Source organism: Tachyglossus aculeatus, chromosome 1 (genome assembly GCF_015852505.1).
Source record: "Tachyglossus aculeatus isolate mTacAcu1 chromosome 1, mTacAcu1.pri, whole genome shotgun sequence".
Classification (NCBI taxonomy): Eukaryota; Metazoa; Chordata; class Mammalia; order Monotremata; family Tachyglossidae; genus Tachyglossus; species Tachyglossus aculeatus.
Window position 1 is genome coordinate 157035803 of NC_052066.1, and position 23689 is coordinate 157059491.

A 23689-nucleotide genomic window follows, 5' to 3' on the forward strand; every position below is an offset into this window, starting at 1 on the left:
TTTATATGTTGCCAACTTGTACTTCCCAAGCACTTAGTACAGTGCTCTGCACACAGTAAGTGCTCAATAAATACGATTGAATGAATGAATGTCTGCTGTGTGACCTTGGGCAAGTCACTTAACTTCTCGGAGCCTCCGTTCCCTCATCTGTAAAATGGGGATGATGACTGTGAGCCCCACGCGGGACAACCTGATCACTTTGCATCCCCCCACCCCCCAGGGACCGTCTCTATATGTTGCTAACTTGGACTTCCCAAGCGCTTAGTACAGTGCTCTGCACACAGTAAGCGCTCAATAAATACGATTGATTGATTGATTCTGTCTCCCCCTTCTAGACTGTGAGCCCACTGTTGGGTAGGGACCGTCTCTATATGTTGCCAACTTGGACTTCCCAAGCGCTTAGTACAGTGCTCTGCAAACAGTAAGCGCTCAATAAATACGATTGATTGATTGATTCTGTCCCCCCCTTCTAGACCGTGAGCCCACTGTTGGGTAGGGACCGTCTCTATATGTTGCCAACTTGGACTTCCCAAGCGCTTAGTACAGTGCTCTGCACACAGTAAGCGCTCAATAAATACGATTGAATGAATGAATGTCTGCTGTGTGACCTTGGGCAAGTCACTTAACTTCTCGGAGCCTCAGTTCCCTCATCTGTAAAATGGGGATGATGACTGTGAGCCCCACACGGGACAACCTGATCACTTTGTATCCCCCCCGGGGACCGTCTCTATATGTTGCCAACTTGGACTTCCCAAGTGCTTAGTACAGTGCTCTGCACACAGCAAGCACTTAATAAGTACAGTTGTATGAATGAATGAATCTGTCTCCCTCTTCTAGACTGTGAGCCCACTGTTGGGTAGGGACCGTCTCTAGATGTTGCCAACTTGTGCTTCCCAAGCGCTTAGTACAGTGCTCTGCACACAGTAAGTGCCCAATAAATACGATTGATTGATTGATTGATTGATTCTGTCTCCCCCTTCTAGCCTGTGAGCCCACTGTTGGGTAGGGACCGTCTCTATATGTTGTCAACTTGTACTTCCCAAGCGCTTAGTACAGTGCTCTGCACACAGTAAGCGCTCAATAAATACGATTGATTGATTGATTCTGTCTCCCCCTTCTAGACTGTGAGCCCACTGTTAGGTAGGGACCGTCTCTATATGTTGCCAACTTGGACTTCCCAAGCGCTCAGTACAGCGCTCTGCACACAGTAAGCGCTCAATAAATACGATTGATTGATTCTGTCTCCCCCTTCTAGACTGTGAGCCCACTGTTGGGTGGGGACCGTCTCTATATGTTGCCAACTTGAACTTCCCAAGCGCTTAGTACAGTGCTCTGCACACAGTAAGCGCTCAATAAATACGACTGAATGAATGAATGACTATTATTATTACAAACAGGGGAGAAGGGCAGCTCCCCAGTGTGCGGCCCACCGACCGCCATCTTGCCCCGGCCTGAGGGGACGGAGGCGGGGAAACGAGGGCGCTACCATTTGACAGGGCCGGCGGGGGTGGGTTGAGGGGGAACGAGGGCCGTTTGGGGGCTAAGGACCGGCTTCCAACCGTTCAGAAACGATGATAAATAAACTTCTTTGACTTTTCCCAACGAGAAGGGCGACAAACGGGAGAGAAAGGCGGCTCCGCGGGGAGATGTCCCCCCCCCGCGCTGGTGTGCGAATGGTGCGGTCCCGCAGGCCGCAGCCTCCGCTCGCGTGGCGCGCCGTTGCCCTTGCAGTCGGAGTGCGGCTGAGGAGGGGCAGCCCCGGCGGAGGGGCGAAGGTCAGTCCGGCCTCGGAACCCCCCAACCCCAATCAATCAATCAATAATCAATCGTATTTATTGAGCGCTTACTGTGTGCAGAGCACTGTACTAAGCGCTTGGGAAGTACAAGTTGGCAACATATAGAGACGGTCCCCACCCAACAGTGGGCTCGCAGTCCAGAAGGGGGAGACAGAATCAATCAGTCAATCAATCAATCAATCGTATTTATTGAGCGCTTACTGTGTGCAGAGCACTGTACTAAGCGCTTGGGAAGTCCAAGTTGGCAACATATAGAGACGGTCCTTACCCAACAGTGGGCTCACAGGCTAGAAGGGGGAGACAGAATCAGTCAATCAATCAATCGTATTTATTGAGCGCTTACTGTGTGCAGAGCACTGTACTAAGCGCTTGGGAAGTCCAAGTTGGCAACATATAGAGACGGTTCCTACCCAGCAGTGGGCTCACAGGCTAGAAGGGGGAGACAGAATCAATCAATCAATCAATCGTATTTATTGAGCGCTTACTGTGTGCAGAGCACTGTATTAAGCGCTTGGGAAGTCCAAGTTGGCAGCATGTAGAGACGGTCCCTACCCAACAGTGGGCTCACAGTCTAGAAGGGGGAGACAGAATCAATCAATCAATCGTATTTATTGAGCGCTTACTGTGTGCAGAGCACTGTACTAAGCGCTTCGGAAGTCCAAGTTGGCAACATATAGAGACGGTCCCTACTCAACCGTGGGCTCACAGCCTAGAAGGGGGAGACACAATCAATCAATCAATCGTATTTATTGAGCGCTTACAGTGTGCAGAGCACTGTACTAAGCGCTTGGGAAGTACAAGTTGGCAACATATGGAGACGGTCCCTACCCAACAGTGGGCTCACAGTCTAGAAGGGGGAGACAGAATCAATCAATCAATCAATCAATCGTATTTATTGAGCGCTTACTGTGTGCAGAGCACTGTACTAAGCGCTTGGGAAGTCCAAGTTGGCAACATATAGAGACGGTCCCTACCCAACAGTGGGCTCACAGTCTTCCGCACCTTAATTCATTCGATTAATTAATACCTCTCCTCTGTGCGGGGCACTGTACTAAGCGCTTCACCCCCTCTCACCCCCGCCCCACAGCACTTGGGGTATAATAATAATAACGGTGGCACGTCTAGACTGTGGGCCCACTGTTGGGTAGGGACTGTCTCTAGATGTTGCCCACTTGGACTTCCCGAGCGCTTAGTACAGTGCTCTGCACACAGCAAGCGCTCAATAAATACGACTGTATGAATGAATGAATCTGTCTCCCCCTTCTAGACTGTGAGCCCACTGTTGGGTAGGGACCGTCTCTAGATGTTGCCCACTTGGACATCCCAAGCGCTTAGTACAGTGCTCTGCACACAGCAAGCGCTCAATAAATCCGATTGTATGAATGAATGAATCTGTCTCCCCCTTCTAGACTGTGAGCCCACTGTTGGGTAGGGACCGGCTCTATATGTTGCCCACTTGTACTTCCCAAGCGCTTAGTACAGTGCTCTGCACACAGCAAGCGTGCAATAAATACGATTGTATGAATGAATGAATCTGTCTCCCCCGTCTAGACTGTGAGCCCACCGTTGGGTAGGGACCATCTCTATATGTTGCCAACTTGGACTTCTCAAGTGCTTAGTACAGTGCTCTGCACACAGTAAGCACTCAATAAATACGATTGTATGAATGAATGAATGAATCTGTCTCCCCCTTCTAGACTGTGGGCCCATTGTTGGGTAGGGACCGTCTCTAGATGTTGCCCACTTGGACTTCCCAAGCGCTTAGTACAGTGCTCTGCACACAGTAAGCGCTCAATAAATACGATTGGAGGAATGAATGAATTTACTGAGCGCTTACTATGGGCAAAGCACTATTCTAAGCGCTTGGGAGATTACAAGGTAACTGAGGCACAGAGAAGTTGAGTGACTTGCCCAAAGTCACACAGCTGACAATTGGCAGACCCGGGACTTGAACCCATGACCTGTGACTCCAAAGCCCGGGCTCTTTCCACTGAGCCATGCTGCTGTGTGGGTGGTTGTGTGTAAGTGTGTGTGTGTGTGTGTGTGTGTGTGTGTGTGTGTGTGTGTGTGTATATATATATATATCATATATATCATTGTCAGTATATATATAATGATGCTATAATAATGATGCCTGAGAGCTCACTTCCTCCAGGAGGCCTTCCCAGACTGAGCCCCCTCCTTCCTCTCCCCCTCCTCCCCCTCCCCATCCCCCCCCGCCTTACCTCCTTCCCTTCCCCACAGCACCTGTATATATGTATATATGTTTGTACATATTTATTACTCTATTTTATTTGTACATGTTTATTCTATTCATTTTATTCTGTTAATATGTTTGGTTTTGTTCTCTGTCTCCCCCTTCTAGACTGTGAGCCCACTGTTGGGTAGGGACCGCCTCTGTATGTTGCCAACTTGTACTTCCCAAGCGTTTAGTACAGTGCTCTGCACACAGTAAGCGCTCAATACATACGATTGAATGAATGAATGAATGCCATTTGTTCACTCATTCAGTAATAATAATAATGGCATTTGTTAAGCGCTTACTATGCAAAGCACTGTTCTAAGCGCTGGGGAGGTTGCAAGGTAATCAGGTTGTCCCAAGGGGGCTCACAGTTTTAATCCCCATTTTACAGATGAGGGAACTGAGGTGCAGAGAAGTTAAGTGACTTGCCCAAAGTCACACAGCTGACAGTTGGCGGAGTGGGGATTTGAACCCATGACCCCGACTCCAAAGCCCATGCTCTTTCCATTGAGCCACGCTGCTTCTCAATCGTATTAATAATAATAATAATAATATCGATGGCATTTGTTAAGCGCTTACTATGTGCAAAGCACTGTTCTAAGCGCTGGGGAGGGGAAACAAGGTAATGAGGTTGTCCCTTGTGGGGCTCACAGTCTTAATCCCCATTTTACAGATGAGGTAACTGAGGCTCAGAGAAGTTGTGACTTCATTCGTTCGTTCATTCAATCGTATTTATTGAGCGCTTACTGTGTGCAGTGCACTGTACTAAGCGCTTGGGAAGTACAAGTCGGCAACATATAGAGACGGTCCCTACCCAACAGCGGGCTCACAGTCTAGAAGGGGGAGACAGACAACAAAACAAAACATTAACAAAATAAGGTAAATAGAATAAATATGTACAAATAAAATAAATAAATAGAGTAATAAAGGCGTACAAACATATATACATATATACAGGTGCTGTGGGGAGGGGAAGGAGGTAAGGCGGGGGGGATGGAGAGGGGGAGAGACTTACCCAAGGTCACACAGCAGACGTGGCGGAGCCGGGATTCGAACCTATGATCTCTGATTCCAAAGCCCGTGCTCTTTCCACTGAGCCACGCTGCTTCTCCTGTGTGCAGGGCACTGTACTAAGCGCTTCGCCCCCACTCCCTCCCTCTGCTCTACCCACCTCCCCCCCGCCCCACAGCACTTGGGTATAATGATAATAACGATGGCATTCATTGAGTGCAAAGCACTGTTCTAAGCGCTGGGGAGGTTACAAGGTGATCAGGTTGTCCCCCGGCGGTGGGGCGGGGGTGGTGTTAACAGTTTTAATCCCCATTTTACAGTTGAGGTAACTGAGGCACAGAGAAGTGAAGTGACTTGCCCAAAGTCACACAGCTGACAATTGGCGGAGCTGGGATTTGAACCCATGGGATTTGACCCTTGACTCCCCTGACTCCAAAACCCGGGCTCTTTCCACTGAGCCACAATATGTATATATATATGATATAATGTATATATATATGTATATAATGTATAATAACGTATATATATTGTGAGCCCACTGTTGGGTAGGGACTGTCTCTATATGTTGCTAATTTGTACTTCCCAAGCGCTTAGTACAGTGCTCTGCACATAGTAAGTGCTCAATAAATACGATTGATGATGATGATGATATATATAATGTATATATGTATATAATGATATAATAGTGATGCCACTTCTTAAGCGCTTACTATGTGCGAAGCGCTGTTCTAAGAACCGTCATCAGTTGTCCCACGTGGGGCTCAGAGTCTTAATCCCCATTTCAGGGAACTGAGGCCCAGAGAATCGTCCAGTGCTCTGCACACAGTAAGCGCTCAATAAACGCGATTGAATAATAATAATAATTACGGTATTTGTTAAGCACTTACTATTTGCCAAGCACTGTTCTAAGCCTGCTGGGGTAGATACAAGGTAATCAGGTTGTCCCACGTGAGGCTCACAGGCTCGATTCCCATTTTACAGATGAGGGAACTGAGGCCCAGAGAAGCTAAGTGACTTGCCCAAGGTCACACAGCTGACAAGTGGTGGAGCCGGGATTAGAACCCATGACCTCTGGCTCCCAAGCCTGGGCTCTAGCCACGTCTATTATTCTGTTTATTAATGTTGTGTATCTATCTCCAATTCCATCTATTTATAATGATGCTACTGATGCCTGTTTACTTGTTTAGAGAAGCAGCATTACTCAGTGGAAAGAGCATGGACTTGGGAGTTGGAGGTCGTGGGTTCTAATCCCGGCTCCGCCACTTGTCAGCTGTGTGACTTTGGGCAAGTCACTTAACTTCTCTGTGCCTCAGTTCCCTCATCAGTAAAATTGGGATTAAGACTGTGAGCCCCATGTGGGACAACCTGATTATCTTGTATCTACCCCAGCGCTCAGAACAGTGTTTGACACATTGTAAGCGCTTAAGAAATACCATTATTATTATTATTATTATTACTGTTTCGATGTCTGTCTCCTCCCTTTTAACGATAATAATGGTATTGTTAAGCGCGTACTATGTGCCAAGCACTGTTCTAAGCACCAGAAAACCTGGTTAGATGCCACGATGGAGGTGGCAATGCCTTAACCATACTTGTCAGCTGTGTGACTTTGGGCAAGTCACTTAACTTCTCTGGGCCTCAGTTCCCTCATCTGTAAAATGGGGATTAAGACTGTGAGCCCCCTTGGGACAACCTGATCACCCTGTAACCTCCCCAGCGCTTAGAACAGTGCTTTGCACATGGTAAGCGCTTAATAAAAGCCATTATTATTATTATTATGTGTTGAAGGCCGCTGGGGCCTCTTCCATCCTGCTCAAGGGGAGTGGTAACCTTCCCTCCTTTCATACAACGCTTAGCCCGTTGTGGGCGGGGATTGTCTCTATTTGTTGCTGAGTCGTACTTTCCAAGCGCTTAGTACAGTGCTCAGCACACAGTAAGTGCTCAATAAATACGACTGAATGAATGAACGTGTAATTGCCCTCTCTGCTGGAAGACTCATGCCCCCACCTCGCTGGAAGCAAGAGAAACTGTAATAATGGCATTGGTTAAGCACGTACTATGTGCCAGGCATTGTACTAAGTACTGGGGTGGATCCAAGATAATCGGGTTGGATACAGTCCCTGTCCCACATAATAATAATAATAATAATAATAATAATCGTATTTGTTAAGCACTTACTATGTGCAAAGCACTGTTCTAAGCCCTGGGGTAGATACAAGGTAATCAGGTTGTCCCACGTGAGGCTCACAGGCTCGATTCCCATTTTACAGATGAGGTAACTGAGGCACAGAGAAGTTAAGCGGCTTGCCCGAGGTCACACAGCTGACAAGTGGCGGAGCCGGGATTCGAACCCATGACCTCCGACTCCCAAGCCCTCGCTCTTTCCGTTGAGCCACGCTGCTTCCCCACAGGGCTCACAGTCTTAACCCCTATTTTGCAGATGAGGGAACTGAGGCACAGGGAAGTGAAGTGACTTACCCAAGGTCGTACAGCAGACAAGTGGTGGAGCTGGGATGAGAAGCCAGGGCCTTCTGATTCCCAGGCCCGTGCTCCATCAATCAATCAATCAATCGTATTTATTGAGCGCTTACTATGTGCAGAGCACTGTACTAAGCGCTTGGGAAGCACAAATTGGCAACATATAGAGACAGTCCCTACCCAACAGTGGGCTCACAGTCTAGGCTACAATCCTTGTATGGGTTCTAATCCTGGCCCCTCCACTTGTCTGCTGTGTGGCCTTGCGCAAGTCACTTAACTTCTCTGTGCCTTAATAACCTCACCTGGAAAATGAGGATTAAGACCGAGCCCCAAATGGGACAGGGACTGTGTCCAAGCTGATTAGCTTGTGTCTGCCCCAGCGCTTAGTCCAGTGCCTGGCACGTAGTAAATATTCAAGAAAAGCAGCGTGGCTCTGGCTTTGGAGTCCAGAGGTCATGAGTTCAAATCCCAGATCTGCCAATTGTCAGCTGTGTGACTTTGGGCAAGTCACTTAACTTCTCTGGGCCTCAGTTCCCTCATCTGTAAAATGGGGATGGAGACTGTGAGCCCCCCGTGGGGCAACCTGATCACCTTGTAACCTCCCCAGCGCTTAGAACAGTGCTTTGCACATAGTAAGTGCTTAATAAATGCCATTATTATTATTATTATTATTATTATTATTATTATTAAGAAATACCATTTAAAAAAGAGTCAGCCATCAGGTTAGAGCAAAAGTGAAATAGAATTGATTACCTGATGACAGTCTGGTGCCTCTCCACAACTGGCCAGACACAACACTTTATGACATTGTTGTAGTCTACAAATCTACACCTTAGTGCCTCTCTGATTTAGCTGAATTTGTGAGAGATTTTTGATTATAGTCTCATTTTTATGACCCCATCTCTTTTAGAAATCATGGTGAATTTTGTTCAGGCCGTGTGTGACCACTGGGTTCATGTCCTTGTCCCCATGGGGTTTGTAATCGGATGGTATCTGGACAAAAGGAGTGATGAAAAGTTAATGGCCTTCAAGAATAAAAGCAAGCTGTTTGGAAGGTGAGCTTAAATGTTTTTTTAACGTGCAGTTGAGTTGTGAGCTGTTCTCGGATTGTGAGTTTTTGTGGGGGACAGAGACTCTGCTCTGTGCTCTTGCGCGGTACTTAATACAAGTGTTCCGCACACAGGCATTCAGTAAATACTTACAAACCAATAAATGCTTAATTTTTATTGTGTGGACCCACTATATGCTAGGTGCTATGTAGATATGCAGATAATAATAATAATAATAATGGCATTTATTAAGCGCTTACTATGTGCAAAGCACTGTTCTAAGCGCTGGGGGATACAAGGTAATCAGGTTGTCCCACGGGGGGCTCACAGGCTTCATCCCCATTTTACAGATGAGGGAACTGAGGCCCGGAGAAGTGAAGTGACTTGCCCAAAGTCACACAGCTGACAGGTGGCGGAGCCGGGATTGGAACCCATGACCTCTGACTCCAAAGCCCAGGCTCTTTCCACTGAGCCACGCTGCTTCTCTACTGAGCCACGCTGCAGATAGGTTACTCTCGGCGAGAGCATCAGTAAAATTACATATTGGATGGATATTTCCATTTCTTTTAAGAGTTTTTGAAAATAGGGCATGAGTTGGAAACTTGAAATTGCTCGACTTTGAAACTCTCACCTCTTTAGGGAGCGTCCAGGAGAAAGAGATTTCGAAATAACGGGTACCTTCATAATTGGGGTAATAGCCGATCATATTTATTGGTTAAATCAAGTGACCAATCTCCTGCTAATAAGTTATTTTGAATAGGAACCTAAAGTGTAAATTTCTTAGTGTACAATTTTTAAAAAGCACCTGATCGTGCATATAAACCTTAGCCTTGTAGTTCACTGGTTTACCTTGTTTTGAAGAATGCTTTAATACTTACTGTGCGCCGAGCACTGTACTAAGGGCTTTGGAGAGTACAGTAGTACAATAGTAATCAGAAGCCAGCTTCTGAGAGAACATGGAAGAAAAAGTGTCCCAGAAAAGAACTTAATGATGATAATGACCACAGTGAGTGAATTAAGGAAGAAGGGTAAACCCTCTTTCCTCCCTTTGTTGTTCTCATTAATCAAGCCATGGTAGACACGTTATCCCCCCCCAAATCCCCAAAGGGTGTTCAGCTATTTTAATAATAATAATAATAATAATAATGGTATTATTATTGGTATTACAAAGCCTGTGCTCTTTCCACTGAGTCACACTGCTTTGACAGTAAAGGTGGTGGTTCATTCATTTTCGAGCAGTTGGTAAGCAAGGAAAAAAGACCGTTACTTGGTCACGTCGTTTTGGGCAGGGAATGTGTCCGCTAACTCTGTTATATTGTAATCTCCCGTGCGCTTAGTACACTGCTCTGGACCCAGTGGGTGCTCAATAAAGTTGACTGAAATAGGAAGCACGTAGGTTAATGTTCCTTTCACTTTCTTAAAAGTGATTCTTTTTTCTCTTTCCCTTCCACCCAGGGAAGTGAAATCCAATGAAGAAGATACCCGGAAATGAAGAATTTTGCCGAATGGGGGGAATGTGTATCTTTAATAAATCGTATTGAATGACAAATGGAAAATAGCTTTATTTGCAAATAGAGAATTGGAAGTGTGTCGTGATACTTACGAAGGTGTTCCTGTTACTAAGAGAGTGGCAAGCCTGTGAAAAATGCACAGGACTTCAATTTATGTAAGCGGTGTTAAATTTCTAGTTTCCTGTTATTTTAGGCTATGGTTAAATCAAGTGACCAATTTCCTGCTAATAAGTTATTTTGAATGGGAACCCAAAGTGTACGTTTCTTAGTGAACAATTTTTAAAAAGCACCTGGTCGTTCATATAAACCTCAGCCTTGTAGTTCACTGGTTTACCTTGTTTTGAAGAATGCTTTAATATCGCTTTAAGCACTTTTGAAAAATATATATCTTAGAGCCAGAAGACTAACCTTTCAAGAAGCAGGAAAAGAAGGAAAGGCACATTTGGCTGTATCCCCTGTAATGATAATGGAGCCCTCCGTGGATGATGGGTTAAGCCAGGGTCCTAAAACTCCAAGCCTGAGAGTCTTATGATAATGAAGATGGTTTTTGCCCCAATCAATCAATCAATCAATCAATCGTATTTATTGAGCGCTTACTATGTGCAGAGCACTGTACTAAGCGCTTGGGAAGTACAAATTGGCATCACATAGAGACAGTCCCTACCCAACAGTGGGCTCACAGTCTAAAAGGGGGAGACAGAGAACAGAACCAAACATACCAACAAAATAAAATAAGTAGGATGGAAATGTACAAGTAAAATAAATAAATAAATAGATAAATAGAGTAATAAATATGTACAACCATATATACATATATACAGGTGCTGTGGGGAAGGGAAGGAGGTAAGACGGGAGGATGGAGAGGGGGACGAGGGGGAGAGGAAAGAAGGGGCTCAGTCTGGGAAGGCCCTTTCTCTTCCCTGCCAGTTGTGTTCCTGCTGGGGCATGGAGTGCCCTGAACGAGTAGGTGAACGGGAGTGCGGCATATTGTGAATTGCATGTCATGATTTCCTTCCATTCAGGATCCGGTTATGGCCAAAGCGTTCAGTATAGTGTCAGTGCTGGCCTGGAGTGCCAAACCCCATAGATGAGTTGCCTTGGTAGCCACTACATCCCTACTGTGCAAAAACCAGCAACTGCTCAGGATTCCAGCTGGGTCTGCCCACCCTTGCAAGACATTTTTAGACCGTGAGCCCACTGTTGGGTAGGGACGGTCTCTATATGTTGCCAATTTGTACTTCCCAAGCGCTTAGTACAGTGCTCTGCACATAGTAAGCGCCCAATAAATACGATGGATGATGATGATTCTGGAGAACTTTGATCAGAAAGCTCTGGTCTTCATTGAGTTTTCCAGAATTCTGCCCACCTCATTTACAACTGATTGGAAAATCCTGTTTTAGGCAGGGTCCTGCCCATGCCTTCTAGAGGCTTTCATGGCCGGGTACGTGACTAGGTTTGCGGCTACATCAGTTCTTCGGGTGAGGATGTCTTGGGGCCAAACTGATGGGCTGGGAGAATATGGGATGCTGTTCTTCAGCACTGCCCCGTGCCTTTGCTCTATTACTCTATTTATTTATTACTCTATTTATTTATTACTCTATTTATTTATTATTACTCTATTTATTACTCCATTTATTTATTATTACTCTATTACTCCATTTATTTATTTATTTATTTATTTCACTTGTGCCTATCTCTCCTATTTATTTTATTTTGTTAGTATGTTTGGTTTTGTTCTCTGTCTCCCCCTTCTAGACTGTGAGCCCGCTGTTGGGTAGGGACCGTCTCTCTACGTTGCCAGCTTGTACTTCCCAAGCGCTTAGTACAGTGCTCTGCACACAGTAAGCGCTCAATAAATACGATTGGTTGATTGCTTGATTTGCGTTGGATGGAGCCTAGAGGCATTCAAGCAGAGAACCTGTAAAACCAAATCCGGAGGCAGCTTTGAGGTACCGAAACTGAAATAGGGGGTTTTGGTACTTACAAATTATAAAAGCGCTTAGTACAGTGCACTGCACACGGTTAAGCGCTCAGTAAATACGTTTGAATGAATAATAATCATAATGGTATTTGTTCACCACTTACTATGTGCCAGACACCGCACTGAGCACAGGGGTAGATACCGGGTAACTGGGTTGGACGCAGTTCCTGTCCCGTATGAGGCTCACAGTTTTAATCCCCGTTTTACAGACGAGGTAACTGAGGTCCTGAGAAGTGAAGTGACTCACCCAAGGTCACCCAGCAGACCAATGGTGGGCAGAATTAGAACCCAGGTCCTCCTGATCCCAGATCCATGCTCCATCCACCAGGCCACGCTCATCCATGCACTTGGATCTGTGACCTCTGGACATTCGACATTTGCCCCAACCCCACCACACTTACGTACATATCCTTAAATTCCACAGTTATAACTATATATATTATAATACTAATATACTACTAATATAATAATATAAGTTATTTATATTAACGTCTCCCCCTTGAGGCTGTAAGCTTGTTAAGGACAGGGAACTTGTCCATCAATTTTGCCGTATTGTACTTTCCCAAATAATAATAACGGTATTTGTTAAGCGCTTACTATGTGCAAAGCCCTGTTCTAAGTGCTGAGGGGATACAAGGTGATCAGGTTGCCCCACGTGGGGCTCACAGTCTTCATCCCCATTCTCCAGATGGGGGAACTGAGGCACAGAGAAGCTAAGTGACTTGCCCAGTCACACAGCTGACGGCGGAGCGGGGATTTGAACCCATGACCTCTGACTCCAAAGCCTGTGCTCTTTCCACTGAGCCACGCTGCTTCTCTGCTGGCGACAGTGCTCCGGGCACAGTGAGGGCTCCATTCATTCATTCAATCTTTATTGAGCACTTACTGTGTGCAGAGCACTGTACTAAGCGCTTGGGAAGTACAAGCCGGCAACATACAGAGACGGTCCCTACCCGACAACGGGCTCATAGTCTAGAAAGGGGAGACAGACGACAAAATAAAACATGTGGACAGCTGTCAAGTCATCGGAATAAATAGAAATAAAGCTAGATGCACATCATTAACAAAGAAGCAGCGTGGCTCAGTGGAAAGAGCACGGGCTTTGGAGTCAGAGGTCATGGGTTCAAATCCCGGCTCCGTCACATGTCTGCCGTGTGACCTTAGGCAAGTCACTTAACTTCTCTAAGCCTCAGTTACCTCATCTGTAAAATGCGGATTAAGACTGTGAGCCCCACGTGGGACAACCTGATCACCTTGTATCCCCCCAGCGCTTAGAACAGTGCTTTGCACATAGCGCTTAATAAATGCCATTATTATTATTATTATTATTAAAATAAATAGAATAGTAAATACGTACAAGTAAAATAGAGTCACAGTCTAGAACGAGGAGACAGACAACAAAATAAAACATGTGGACAGCTGTCAAGTCATCGGAATAAGTAGAAATAAAGCTAGTTGCACGTCATTAACAAAATATATAGAATAGTAAATATGTACAAGTAAAATAGAGTCATAAGTCTGTACCACTGATTGATGGATCGATCGAGGGCTAGCTGCCATGGTGACGTCAGGCTGACGTCCCTCGAAGCCCCCCGGTCTCTACTCCATTTCATCATCATCAATGGTATTTATTGAGCGCTTACTGTGTGCAGAGCACTGTACTAAGCGCTTGGGAAGTACAAGTTGGCAACATATAGAGACAGTCCCTACCCAACAGTGGGCTCACAGTCTAAAATTTCTACAAGTCTCCATTTGAAGCGAAGCAGCGTGGCTCAGTGGAAAGAGCCCGGGCTTGGGAGCCAGAGGTCATGGGTTCTAATCCTGCTCCGCCACTTGTCAGCTGTGTGACTTTGAGCAAGACACTTAACTTCTCTGGGCCTCAGTTACCTCGACTGTAAAATGGGGATTAAGACTGTGAGCCCCCCGTGGGACAACCTGATCACCTTGTAACCTCCCCAGCGCTTAGAACAGTGCTTTGCACATAGCGCTTAATAAATGCCATCATCATCATCAAGACTGTGAGCCCCCTGTGGGACAACCTGATCACCTTGTAACCTCCCCAGCGCTTAGAACAGTGCTTTGCACATAGTAAGCGCTTAATAAATGCCATCATCATCATCAAGACTGTGAGCCCCCCGTGGGACAACCTGATTACCTTGTATCTACCCCAGCGCTTAGAACAGTGCTTGGCACATAGTAAGCACTTAACAAATACCAACATTATTATTATTATTATTATTCTCTGGGCCTCAGTTCCCTCATCTGTAAAATGGGAATGAAGACTGTGAGCCCCATGTGGGACAAACTGATTACCTTGTATCTCCCCCAGCGCTTAGAACAGTGCTTGGCACATAGTAAGCGCTTAACAAATACCAACGTTATTATTATAATCCCGGCTCCGCCACTTGTCAGCTGTGTGACTTTGGGAAAGCCACTTAACTTCTCTGGGCCTCATCTGTGAAATGGGGATTAAGACCGTGAGCCCCCCGAGGGACAACCTGATCACCTTGTATCCCCCCCAGCGCTTAGAACAGTGCTTTGCACATAGTAAGCGCTTAACAAATACCAACATTATTATTATAATCCCGGCTCCGCCGCTTGTCAGCTGTGTGATAGGGCAAGTCACTAAAGCGCCTGTCTAGTAAACAGGAGATCCTGGGTTCGAATCTCAGCAGGGCCCAACTTCTGTCCTTTCTGGCCTTTCTTAGGCTATGCGTCTTCTGATTCTTGTTTGAGAAGTGGCATAGCTCAGTGGCAAGAGCCCGGGCTTTGGAGTCTGAGGTCATGGGTTCAAATCCCGGCTCTGCCACTTGTCCGCTGTGTGACTTTGGGCCAGTCACTTCACTTCTCTGTGCCTCAGTGACCTCATCTGTAAAATGGGGATGAAGACTGTGAGGCCTCCGTGGGACAACCTGATCACCTTGTAACCTCCCCAGCGCTTAGAACAGTGCTTTGCGCATAGTAAGCGCTCAATAAATGCCATCATTATTATTAACTTCTCTGGGCCTCAATGACCTCATCTGTAAAATGGGGATGAAGACCGTGAGCCCCCCGTGGGACAACCTGATCACTGTGTAACCTCCCCAGCGCTTAGAACAGGGCTTAGCGCATAGTAAGCGCTCAATAAATGCCATCATTATTATTATTATTAACTTCTCTGGGCCTCAGTTACCTCAACTGTAAAATGGGGATTAAGACTGTGAGACCCCCGTGGGACAACCTGATCACTTTGTAACCTCCCCAGTGCTTAGAACAGTGCTTTCACATAGTAAGCGCTCAATAAATGCCATCATTATTATTATTATTAACTTCTCTGGGCCTCAATTACCTCATCTGTAAAATGGGGATGAAGACCGTGAGCCCCCCGTGGGACAACCTGATCACTTTGTAACCTCCCCAGTGCTTAGAACAGTGCTTTCACATAGTAAGCGCTCAATAAATGCCATCATTATTATTATTATTAACTTCTCTGGGCCTCAATGACCTCATCTGTAAAATGGGGATTAAGACCGTGAGCCCCCCCGTGGGACAACCTGATCACCTTGTAACCTCCCCAGCGCTTAGAACAGTGCTTTGCACATAGTAAGCGCTCAATAAATATTATTATTATTATTAATAACTTCTCTGGGCCTCAATTACCTCATCTGTAAAATGGGAATGAAGACCGTGAGCCCCCTGTGGGACAACCTGATCACTTTGTAACCTCCCCAGTGCTTAGAACAGTGCTTTCACATAGTAAGCGCTCAATAAATGCCATTATTATTATTATTATTAACTTCTCTGGGCCTCAATGACCTCATCTGTAAAATGGGGATTAAGACCGTGAGCCCCCCGTGGGACAACCCGATCACCTTGTAACCTCCCCAGCGCTTAGGACAGTGATTTGCACATAGTAAGCGCTCAATAAATGCCATCATTATTATTATTATTAATTACCTCATCTGTAAAATGGGGATTAAGACCGTGAGCCCCCCGTGGGACAACCTCATCACCTTGTAACCGCCCCGGAGCTTGGAACAGTGCTTTGCACATAGTGAGCGCTTAATAAATGCCATCATTATTATTATTATTATTAACTTCTCTGGGCCTCAATGACCTCATCTGTAAAATGGGGATTTAGACTGTGAGCCCCCCGTGGGACAACCCGATCACCTTGTAACCTCCCCAGCGCTTAGGACAGTGATTTGCACATAGTGCTCAATAAATGCCATTATTATTATTATTATTATTATTATTATTATTATTAATTACCTCATCTGTAAAATGGGGATGGAGACCTTGAGCCCCCCATGGGACAACCTGATCACCTTGTAACCTCCCCAGCGCTTAGAACAGTGCTTTGCACATAGTAAGTGCTCAATAAATGCCATCATTATTATCATTATCTTCTCAGCCTCAATTACTTCATCTGTAAAATGGGGATGGAGACCGTGAGCCCCCCTGTGGGACAACCTGATCACCGTGTAACCTCCCCAGCGCTTAGAACAGTGCTTTGCACATAGTAAGCGCTCAATAAATGCCATTATTATTATTATTATTATTATTATTATTATGATTAATAACTTCTCTGGGCCTCAATTACCTCATCTGTAAAATGTGGATTAGGACTGTGAGCCCCCCGTGGGACAACCTGATCACCTTGTAACCCCCCCAGCGCTTAGAACAGCGATTTGCACATAGTAAGCGCTCAATAAATGCCATTATGATTATTAATGACCTCATCTGTAAAATGGGGATTAAGACCGTGAGCCCCCGTGGGACAACCTGATCACTTTGTAACCTCCCCAACACTTAGAACAGTGCTTTGCAAATAGTAAGTGCTCAATAAATGCCATCATTATTATTATTAACGTCTCTGGGCCTCAATTACCTCATCTGTAAAATGGGGATGGAGACCGTGAGCACCCCCCCCCCCCCCCCCGTGGACAACCTGATCAATCAATCAATCGTATTTATTGAGCACTTACTGTGCTCAATAACCACTTAAGCGCTTGGGAAGTACAAGTTGGCAACATATAGAGACAGTCCCTACCCAACATCATCATCATCATCATCAATCGTATTTATTGAGTGCTTACTGTGTGCAGAGCACTGTACTAAGCGCTTGGGAAGTACAAATTGGCAACATAGAGAGACAGTCCCTACCCAACAGTGGGCTCACAGTCTAGAAGGCTCACAGTCTAGAATGCTCACAGTCTAGAAGAGCCTTGTAACCTCCCAGCGCTTAGAACAGTGCTTTGCACATAGTAAGCGCTCAATAAATGCCATCATTATTATTATTAATTACCTCATCTGTAAAATGGGGATTAAGACCGTGAGCCCCCCGTGGGACAACCCGATCACCTTGTAGCCTCCCCAGTGCTTAGAACAGTGCTTTGCACATAGTAAGCGCTCAATAAATGCCATCATTATTATTATTATTATTAATTACCTCATCTGTAAAATGGGGATGGAGACCGTGAGTCCCCCGTGGGACAACTTGATCACCTTGTAGCCTCCCCAGCGCTTAGAACAGTGCTTTACGCATAGTAAGCGCTCAATAAATGCCATTATTATTATTATTATTATTATTATTATTATTATTATTAATTGCCTCATCTGTAAAATGGGGAGTAAGACTGTGAGCCCCCCGTGGGACAACCTCATCACCTTGTAACCACCCAGCGCTTAGAACAGTGCTTTGCACATAGTAAGCTCTCAATAAATGCCATCATTATTATTATTAACTTCTCTGGGCCTCAGTGACCTCATCTGTAAAATGGGGATTAAGACAGTGAGCCCCCCGTGGGACAACCTGATCGCCCTGTAACCACCCAGCGCTTAGAACAGTGCTTTCACATAGTAAGCACTCAATAAATGCCATCATTACTATTATTATTATTCCCCCTCATCTTACCTCCTTCCCTTCCCCACAGCACCTGTATATATGTATATATGTTTGTACATATTTATTACTCTATTTATTCATTTATATATTTTACTTGTACATATCTATTCTATTTATTTTATTTTGTTAGTATGTTTGGTTTTGTTCTCTGTTTCCCCCTTTTAGACTGTGAGCCCACTGTTGGGTAGGGACTGTCTCTATATGTTGCCAGCTTGTACTTCCCAAGCGCTTAGTACAGTGCTCTGCACACAGTAAGCGCTCAATAAATACGATTGATTGATTGATTGATTGATTGATTATTATTAACTTCTCTGTGCCTCAGTGACCTCATCTGTAAAATGGGGATGGAGACCGTGAGCCCCCCGTGGGACAACCTGATCACCGTGTAACCTCCCCAGCGCTTAGAACAGTGCTTTGCACATAGTAAGCGCTCAGCGTGGCTCAGTGGAAAGAGCACGGGCTTTGGTGTCAGAGGTCATGGGTTCAAATCCCAGCTCCGCCACATGTCTGCTGTGTGACCTTGGGCAAGTCACTTAACTTCTCTGAGCCTCAGTTACTTCATCTGTAAAATGGGGATTAATAATAATAATAATGATGATGGCATTAATTGAGCGCTTACTATGTGCAAAGCACTGTTCTAAGCGCTGGGGAGGTTACACGGTGATCGGGTTGTCCCACGGGGGGCTCACGGTCTCCATCCCCATTTTACAGATGAGGTCATTGAGGCCCAGAGAAGTTAATAATAATAATAATGATGGCATTTATTGAGTGCTTATTATGTGAAAGCACTGTTCTAAGTGCTGGGGTGGTTACAAGGTGATCAGGTTGTTCCACGGGGGGCTCACGGTCTTAATCCCCATTTTACAGATGAGGTAATCAATAATAATAATAATGATGGCATTTATTGAGCGTTTACTATGTGCAAAGCACTGTTCTAAGCGCTGGGGAGGTTACAAGGTGATCGGGTTGTCCCACGGGGGGCTCACGGTCTCCATGCCCATTTTACAGATGAGGTCACTGAGGCCCAGAGAAGTTAATAATAATAATAATAATAATGATGGCATTTATTGAGTGCTTACTATGTGAAAGCACTGTTCTAAGCGCTGGGGTGGTTGTGAGCTTGTATCCACCCCAGCGCTTAGAACAGTGCTTTGCACATAGTAAGCGCTTAATAAATGTCATCATTATTATTATTATTATTATTAATAAATGCCGTCACTATTATTACTATTACGGGGCACGCGGCCAGCTGCGGCGGGGGCGCCGCCTAGCGGGGTTGGCCGGGACGGATCCCAGCGCAACGGCCGCGGGTCACGTGCTCCCAGAGCGGCGGGGCCCCGTCACGTGACGGGGGTGTCAGGGCCACGCCCCCTTAGGTGATTGGCTGGGAGAGGGCACGTGACGGGTCCCCCCTCAGCGGGAGGGGGCGGGGCGGGCGCCGCGGGCCCCAGACAAACAAAGATGGAGTCCATCTTCCACGAGAAAGTGAGTGGCTGCGCGCTGCGGGCGGTGGGGCCGGGATGAGGGACAGAATCAATCAATCACCAATCAATCAATCAATCAATCAATCGTATTTATTGAGCGCTTACTGTGTGCAGAGCACCGTACTAAGCGCTTGGGAAGTCCAAGTTGGCAACATATAGAGACAGTCCCTACCCAACAGTGGGCTCACAGTCTGAAAGGGGGAGACAGAGAACAAAACCAAACATACTAACAAAATAAATAGAGTAGACATGTACAAGTAAAATAAATAAATAAATAGAGTAATAAATATGTACAAACATATATACAGGTGCTGTGGGGAAGGGAAGGAGGTAAGACAGGGGGATGGAGAGGGGGACGAGGGGGAGAGGAAGGAAGGGGCTGAGTCTGGGAAGGCCTCCTGGAGGAGGTGAGCTCTCAGTAGGGCCTTGAAGGGAGGAAGGGCCAGTAGGGACAGGCTGAGGGACTCAATCGATCAATCGTATTTATTGAGCGCTTACTGTATGCAGAGCACCGTACTAAGCGCTTGGGAAGTACAAGTTGGCAGCATCTAGAGACGGTCCCTACCCAACAGTGGGCTCACAGTCTAGAAGGGGGAGACAGAGAACAAAACCAAACATACTAACAAAATAAAATAAATAGAATAGATAGGTACAAGTAAAATAAATAAATAGAGTAATAAATATGTACAAACATATATACAGGTGCTGTGGGGAAGGGAAGGAGGTAAGATGGGGGGATGGAGGGGGGCGAGGGGGAGAGGAAGGAAGGGGCTAAGTCTGGGAAGGCCTCCTGGAGGAGGTGAGCTCTCAGCAGGGCCTTGAAGGGAGGAAGGGCCAGGCTGAGGGACAGAATCAATCAATCGATCAATTGTATTTATTGAGCGCTGACTGTGTGCAGAGCACCGTACTAAGCGCTTGGGAAGTCCAAGTTGGCAACATATAGAGACGGTCCCTACCCAGCAGTGGGCTCACAGTCTAGAAGAGGGAGACGGGCAACAAAACCAAACGTATTAAAAAATAGAATAGATATGTACAAGTAAAATAAATAGAGTAATAAATATGTACAATCATATATACATATATACAGGTGCTGTGAGGACGGGGCGTGTCCCCGGCTGCGGAGGCCGGGGGACCCAGGCCCGAGAACGGCTTCCTCTTGGGGCCGGGTGGGCTGCCCACTGCCCTTTCGTTCGTTCACTCATTCAGTTGTATTTATTGAGCGCTTCCTGCCTGCAGAGCACTGTACTGAGTGCTTGGGAAGTCCAAGTGGGCAACGTATAGAGACGGTCCCCGCCCAACAGCGGGCTCACAGTCTGGAAGGGGGAGACGGACAACAGAACATATTAACAAAATAAGATAAATATGTGCAAGTAAAATAAATAAGTAAATAGAGTAATAAATCTGTAAAACATATATACAGGTGCTGTGGGGAAGGTAGGAGGGGGGGAGGAAGGACGGGGCTCAGTCTGGGAAGGCCTTTTCATTCAGTCGTATTTATTGAGCGCTTCCTGCCTGCAGAGCACCGTACTAAGCGCTTGGGAAGTACAAGTGGGCAACATATAGAGATGGTCCCTACCCAACAGCGGGCTCACAGTCTGGAAGGGGGAGACAGACGACAAAACATACTAACAAAATAAGATAAATAGGATAAATATGTACAAGTAAAATAAGTAAATAGAGTAATAAATCTGTACAAACATATATACAGGTGCTGTGGGGAAGGGGAAGGAGGTGAGGGGGACGGGGAGGAGGGGGAGAGGAAGGAGGGGGCTCAGTCTGGGAAGGCCCCTTCATTCAATCGTATTTATTGAGCGCTTCCTGTGTGCAGGGCACTGTACTGAGCGCTTGGGAAGTACAAGTGGGCAACGTATAGAGACGGTCCCTACCCGACAGCGGGCTCACAGTCTAGAAGGGGGAGATGGACGACAAAACAAAACATATTAACAAAATAAGATAAACAGAATAAATATGTACAAGTAAAATAAGTATGTACAAACTTATATACATATATACAGGTGCTGTGGGAAGGGGAAGGAGGTAAGGTGGGGTGGATGGGGGGGGCGAAGGGGGAAAGGAAGGAGGGGGCTGAGTCTGGGAAGGCCTCCTGGAGGAGGTGAGCTCTCAGTAGGGCTTCGACCTTTCCGGAGGGTTCCCCATGGGCCCGGGATGGGGTTCGCGAGCAGCCTGGCTCCCCTCCTTTTCTCCCTCTCCCCCTCTTTCCGGGGTTGGGGGAAGATCCCCAAGTAGTAGTAGTAATAATAATAATAATAATAACGATGGTATGTGTTCAGCGCTTACTATGTTTAAAGCGCTGTTCTAAACGCTGGGGGGATAATAATAATAATGGCATTTATTAAGCGCTTACTATGTGCAAAGCACTGGAGGTTACAAAGTCATTCATTCAATCGTATTTATTGAGCGCTTCCTGCGTGCAGAGCACTGTACTAAGTGCTTGGGAAGTACAAGTTGGCAACGTATAGAGCCGGTCCCTACCCAACAGCGGGCTCACAGTCTAGAAGGGGGAGACAGACAACAAAACATAGTAACAAAATAAGATAAATAGAATGAATATGTACAAGTAAAATAAGTAAATAGAATAATAAATCTGTACAAACATATATACAGGTGCTGTGGGGAGGGGAAGGAGGTGAGGGGGAGGAGGGGGAGAGGAAGGACGGGGCTCAGTCTGGGAAGGCCTTTTTATTCAGTCGTATTTATTGAGCGTTTCCTGTGTGCAGAGCACTGTACTGAGCGCTTGGGAAGTACAAGTGGGCAACATATAGAGACGGTCCCCACCCAACAGCGGGCTCGCAGTCTAGAAGGGGGAGACAGAGAACAAAACAAAACATATTAACAAAATAAGATAAATAGAATAAATATGTACAAGTAAAATAAATAAGTAAATAGAGTAATAAATATGTACATACATATATACAGGTACTGTGGGGAGGGGAAGGAGGTAGGGTGGGGGGAGGGGGAGGGGGAGAAAGGGGAGAGGAAGGAGGGGGCTGAGTCTGGGAAGGCCTCCTGGAGGAGGTGAGCTTTCAGTAGGGCTTTGACCTTTCCGGAGGAGTCCCCATGGGCCGGGGATGGGGGTGCGAGCAGCCTGGCTCCCCTCCTTTCCACCCTCTCCCCCTCGTTCCGGGGTCGGGGGAAGATCCCCAAGCACTTAGTAGTAGTAGTAATAATAATAATAATGATGGTATGTGTTCAGTGGCTACTATGTGCAAAGCGCTTCTCTAAGCACTGGGGGTATACTAATAATAATGATGGCATTTATTCAGTGCTTACTATGTGCAAAGCACTGTTCTAAGCGCCGGGGAGGTTACAAGGTGATCAGGTTGTAGGTTACAAGGTGATCAGGTTGTCCCACGCGGATCTGCACACAGTAAGCGCTCAGTAAATACAATCGAATGCGTCCCAGCGGATGCAAACACTGATGGTGTTTGTTAAGCGTTTACTAGGTGCCAGGCACTGCACTAAGCGCCAGGTTGCTTGCCAACAGATCAGGTTGGACACAGTTCCTGTCCCGCAAGGGGGCTCCCAGTCTCAACCCCCATTTCACAGATGGGGGGTGGGGGGAACTGAGGCCCAGGGAAAGGAAGCGACTTACCCAAGGTCACGCAGCAGGCAAGGCCGCTTGTCAGCTGTGTGACTCTGGGCAAGTCACTTAGCTTCTCTGTGCCTCAGTTCCCTCATCTGTAAAATGGGGATTAAGACTGTGAGCCCCTCGTGGGACAACCTGATCAGCTTGTATCCTCCCCCGCGCTTAGAACAGCGCTTTGCTCATAGTAAGCGCTTAATAAATGCCGTCGTTATTGTTGTTATTATTAAGTGGCAGAGCCGGGATCAGGAGCCAGGACGTGCCGAGTCCTAGGCCTGGGCCCTGTCCACTAGGCTGCCGGGCGAGTCGGGGGAAGGGGCTTTGTCTTCCCCCGGGAGAGGGAACGGACAGGCTGGATGGGGCCCGGGGAAAGCCGGCTGGTTGCCAGGATAACCTCAGTAGAGGCTTGCTTGGGGGGGTGTCTTCATAATCAATCAATCAATCATATTTATTGAGCCTTTACTGTGTGCAGAGCACTGGACTAAGCGCTTGGGAAGTACAAGTTGGCAACATATAGAGACAGTCCCTACCCAACAGCGGGCTCACGGTCTAAAAATAATAATTATGGTATTTGTTAAGCACTTACTATGTGCCAGGCATTGTACTAGAAACTGGAGTAGATGCAAACCCCACCTGGGACAACCTG

At 46.4% G+C, this 23689-nt stretch overlaps 2 protein-coding genes and 1 pseudogene across 3 annotated transcripts in view; 2 read left to right on the forward strand and 1 right to left on the reverse strand.

Annotated features, from left to right (window-relative positions):
• The first annotated feature begins 1682 nt into the window (after nucleotides 1-1682).
• NDUFB1 (NADH:ubiquinone oxidoreductase subunit B1) lies at nucleotides 1683-10125 on the forward strand. The gene is made up of 3 exons (XM_038748953.1): nucleotides 1683-1775; nucleotides 8438-8582; nucleotides 10032-10125. The coding sequence occupies exons 2-3, from the start codon at nucleotides 8443-8445 to the stop codon at nucleotides 10066-10068; spliced, it is 177 nt and encodes a 58-aa protein (XP_038604881.1). The 5' UTR covers nucleotides 1683-1775; nucleotides 8438-8442; the 3' UTR covers nucleotides 10069-10125.
• Nucleotides 6805-6901, reverse strand: LOC119936133 (annotated as a pseudogene).
• A 9239-nt stretch (nucleotides 10126-19364) lies between the features above and the next one.
• ATXN3 (ataxin 3) overlaps nucleotides 19365-23689 on the forward strand; it is a 32783-nt gene continuing 28458 nt past the window's right edge. For both annotated transcript variants that reach the window (XM_038743281.1, XM_038743282.1), the window contains exon 1: nucleotides 19365-19440. In XM_038743281.1, the coding sequence (XP_038599209.1) occupies nucleotides 19417-19440 (24 nt within the window). In that variant the 5' untranslated portion in view covers nucleotides 19365-19416. The remainder of the gene's footprint in view (nucleotides 19441-23689) is intronic.